The sequence below is a fragment of the Citrus clementina genome, unplaced genomic scaffold, assembly GCF_000493195.1.
Source record: "Citrus clementina cultivar Clemenules unplaced genomic scaffold, Citrus_clementina_v1.0 scaffold_5, whole genome shotgun sequence".
NCBI lineage: Eukaryota > Viridiplantae > Streptophyta > Magnoliopsida > Sapindales > Rutaceae > Citrus > Citrus x clementina.
Window position 1 is genome coordinate 35,790,112 of NW_006262201.1, and position 3,920 is coordinate 35,794,031.

At 35.1% G+C, this 3,920-nt stretch overlaps 1 protein-coding gene across 1 annotated transcript; it reads left to right on the top strand.

Annotated features, from left to right (window-relative positions):
• Positions 1–574: 574 nt before the first annotated feature.
• LOC18042256 (cyclin-D4-1) lies at positions 575–3,166 on the top strand. The gene is made up of 6 exons (XM_006433798.2): positions 575–1,269; positions 1,588–1,674; positions 1,779–1,877; positions 1,968–2,184; positions 2,331–2,458; positions 2,629–3,166. The coding sequence occupies exons 1-6, from the start codon at positions 940–942 to the stop codon at positions 2,866–2,868; spliced, it is 1,101 nt and encodes a 366-aa protein (XP_006433861.1). The 5' UTR covers positions 575–939; the 3' UTR covers positions 2,869–3,166.
• Positions 3,167–3,920: the final 754 nt, after the last annotated feature.

Sequence of the window (3,920 nt, forward strand, 5' to 3'; positions counted from 1 at the left end):
AACTAAAAAAATTGTATATGCAACGTTAAACGTAATGACTTAACTTGAAACTTTAAGGGATATGAGTGATCATCGTTAAAATATTTAAGATTTTCTTTCATGTTAGAACAATTCTTGGGGTCTGAAATGTTATTTTTTCGTATAAATCCATTAGATCTATAACCAGTAAATTGCTTTAAAAAAATCACGTGTTATATTTTTTTTTTGGAAAAAAGAATATATAAATGGTCATTCAATTTTAGTATTTTACAGATTTTACGTCTGAATATATATATTTAAAAAATTTCTTAACAAAATTTCTTAGATTAATAAAGAAGAAAATTAATGAAAAACCCAAGAATTACAAAGGAAATAAAGGCTGTAAAGCAGAACAGCACAGTGGCCAAAAAGACACATCTCTAATTCTTTAGTTTCCACGTTAGATTATTACATGACTAGATGGTTAACACTTAAACACATATCGCTGATTTGCTGTCTAGAGACAATACTTTGTCTTAAGTCAGCATCTTTCTTTCGACAAAATCCTGTAATTGCCCTTCTTCATTTTCTTTATCATTTTTATTTTGTAATACATTTTCTCATTTCCCAAATCTCTCCATAGAGTAGATGGTATAAAATACACCATAGTGATACTGTCTCACTCTCTGTGGCCTCTGCCTTTACCCTAAAAAGAGGCACTCATTTGCTTCTTAAAACCCTCTCTTAGTGGGCAGTCTTTTCAGCCTCCAGGCCCCAGGTTTGAGATTGAGATTGAGATTGAGAGTGGCAAGCTGAGATTTTTGAGTCTCTCTTGTGTTTTTTTGTTCTCATTATATATACCGTCACAATCCCTTTCTTTGTTCTTCAATTCTTTGCTTTTTCATTACAAACACAAACCAAAACCAAGAAAACTACATCTTCTTGTTGTTTTTTGTTTCTTGATTATTTGAGGACTGAGCAATGGCACCAAGTTTTGACTGTGTGGTTTCGAGCCTTCTGTGTGCCGAAGAGGACAGCAGTGTTTTCGATGATATCAATGGGTCTGTGGTGGATGAGTTTGAGAATGACGCCACGTGGCATCATGGGAATAATCGAACACAACATCGGAGCCGGAGGTTTGATGACGGTGGAGATATGTTGTTATCGCTGCCATTGCAGAGTGATGAGTGTTTGGCTTTGTTGCTTGAAAAAGAATGCCACCATTTGCCTCATAACGATTACTTGAAGAGGCTTCGAACTGGGGATTTGGACTTGGCGGCTAGGCAAGAGGCTGTTGATTGGATTGCCAAGGTGGGTTCTTTTAAATCAATATGATATTAGCTCATTTTCTTCATTTTTGGTCCTGTCTTTGATTCGGTGAATGTTTAAATATGAATTGCAGTGATGTATTAATGTTTAATGAGTTCGGTGGGTTCTTTCTTTTCCGCTTTTTGGATTGATACCAATATGTGAATGTGTTTTAATTATGTGTTCTTTTATGCAATTATTACCAATGCGTATGAGTTGTTTCTTGCTATCTGATGTTCTCTGTTTCATCCAATTGTGTGGCTGATTCCTTCCTAATAAGCTTTTCATTTATGATCGATGCTAATAGCCTTGGTTCAACAGGTTCATTCTCATTTCGGTTTTGGACCTCTTTGTTCATATTTAACCATAAACTATCTGGACAGATTTCTCTCTGCCTATGAATTACCCGTAAGTCATCGAAGATTGAGACTAATTTGCCATTCATTTTGGTTCACATCAATCGAAAGCACTTTTTATTGCATCTGATCTTTGGATTGTTTTGCAATCTACAGAAGGGTAAAGTTTGGATGATGCAACTATTGGCTGTGGCATGTTTGTCTCTGGCAGCCAAAATGGAGGAGACGGAAGTTCCATTATGTCTAGATCTACAGGTTAATGTTCCTCCAATACATATTGCTCCAGATATGATTCTCTTTTTCTAATCAATGTATGTCCTAATGAGGATGAGTGTGTTTTAACAGGTGGGACAATCGAAGTTTTTATTTGAAGCTAAAACCATTCAGAGAATGGAGCTTTTGGTGCTGAGCACCTTGAAATGGAGAATGCAAGCAATTACCCCATTTTCCTTCCTAGACTATTTCACTCGCAAGATCACTGATGATGATGATGATCATCATCAAACCCCGCTCAGAGCTTTATTTTGTAGATCAATTCAAATAATAACAAGCACTATAAAAGGTCCCCTCTCGGTTTACACATCGACTATGTACTTGTGCCATTCATAATGATGTTTCTGTGGCATCTGCAATGCAACAATAATGATAGAGATATTTGATTAAAAGGGTCTGATGTTTTTGGTTTTGGTGGGTGGGAATTGAATGCAGGGATTGACTTCTTGGAATTCAAGCCCTCTGAGATTGCAGCGGCAGTGGCAATATCTGTTACAGGGGAAACCAAAACAGTTGTTGATACTGAGAAAGCAATTTCTCTTCTTACTCAACATGTAAAAAAGGTAAAGTTAGTGGTCCATAACCCATTATAAAGTGAACATATATAAATGGTAGTTTTTACTTTTGCAGTGACCATCATTTTAAGTTTGATTACCAACAAATAATACGAACTGAGAAATGCTTTTTTATCTATTAACTCTAAATACAATTTGTTTCTTTTACTTTTTTGCAGGAGAGGGTGCTGAAGTGTATAAAAATGATGAATGATTCTTTGATTAGTGGGTCAGTGAAGAGTGCAACAAGTGCTTCACTAGCAACATCTTTCCCCCAAAGTCCAATTGGGGTGCTGGATGCCGCATGCTTGAGCTATAAAAGTGATGAATCAACGGTTGGCTCATGTGCAAATTCTTCACATAATACCCCGGATAACAAAAGGAGAAAGCTAAACACACCTTATGAAGTGGAACTATAAATAAAGCGTGGATGGATGGCCCATTCACAGGATCGATGTGTTCTTGTTTCTTGCGTAGAAGTTTTGTTTTTGTTTTTGAGGATGCCTCCCAATACAAGGTCAAGAAACCAAAATGAGAACACAGAGAGAAAATGGAGGAAAAACAAAAAAAAAAAAAAAGGAGAGGAATGAGACGTTGGTTAATGGGCTTAATGGTGAATGCAATACAAATATTTAATGCTAGCTGTTAAATAAAATATTAGACTTCTTAAACGGCTTAGAGGCTATAGCTGTTGGGAGGATGCGAAAAATACAAAAGAAGAAAAGAAAATAGATAAAAAGGAAAAAAAAAAAAAAACTGCTTGTGAGATACAGTTTGTATGATTTAGTTTGTATTGATGTTTTGTTATGTTGCTTTCGTGGAGGATACAGAACAGGGTAATGGAATTCCATTCCGGGAATAAAATAATGAAATAAAAAATATTATATGCACAAATGACAAAATCAGTGCAGTTAAAATATTAAAATTTTCTCTTTAATTATTTAATTAGTCTCACGAACTGATGATTTAGTACTAAAATAAAAAAAAAATTAAAAAAAAATTCAAAAGCCCTGTCAGAATTTAACAACTCCTTGTTTGACTATTTGTCCGGTTAGACTGTAATGCATTCATATGCGTATGTGAATGTAATGCAATGATGCTTTGTTTAACAAACCAATGAAACAGAAGTGGAACTTACTGAGATGGGCGACGAACATTCAACTTATTGAACGTGACTACATGAGGCATCTTGTCCTAATTTAAAAAAAAAAAAAAAAAAAAAAAAAACCAATAAAAGACAAATATTGAGAATTATGTATGACGTGAGCCCATAGCCAGTTGTAGAGAACCCAATTTTCACTTTCCAATATTATATGTGTTGAACGAACTTTATGTGTAAGAGGCCCCACGCGATTTCATATTGGCTAATAAAGGCATTTTGTGGCCTGTTCCACAGATAAAAAGACGTAGTTTATTTAATTAAAGGCAAATACCAATTGAGCCAATCGCATGGGACCCTAATTACTGATCA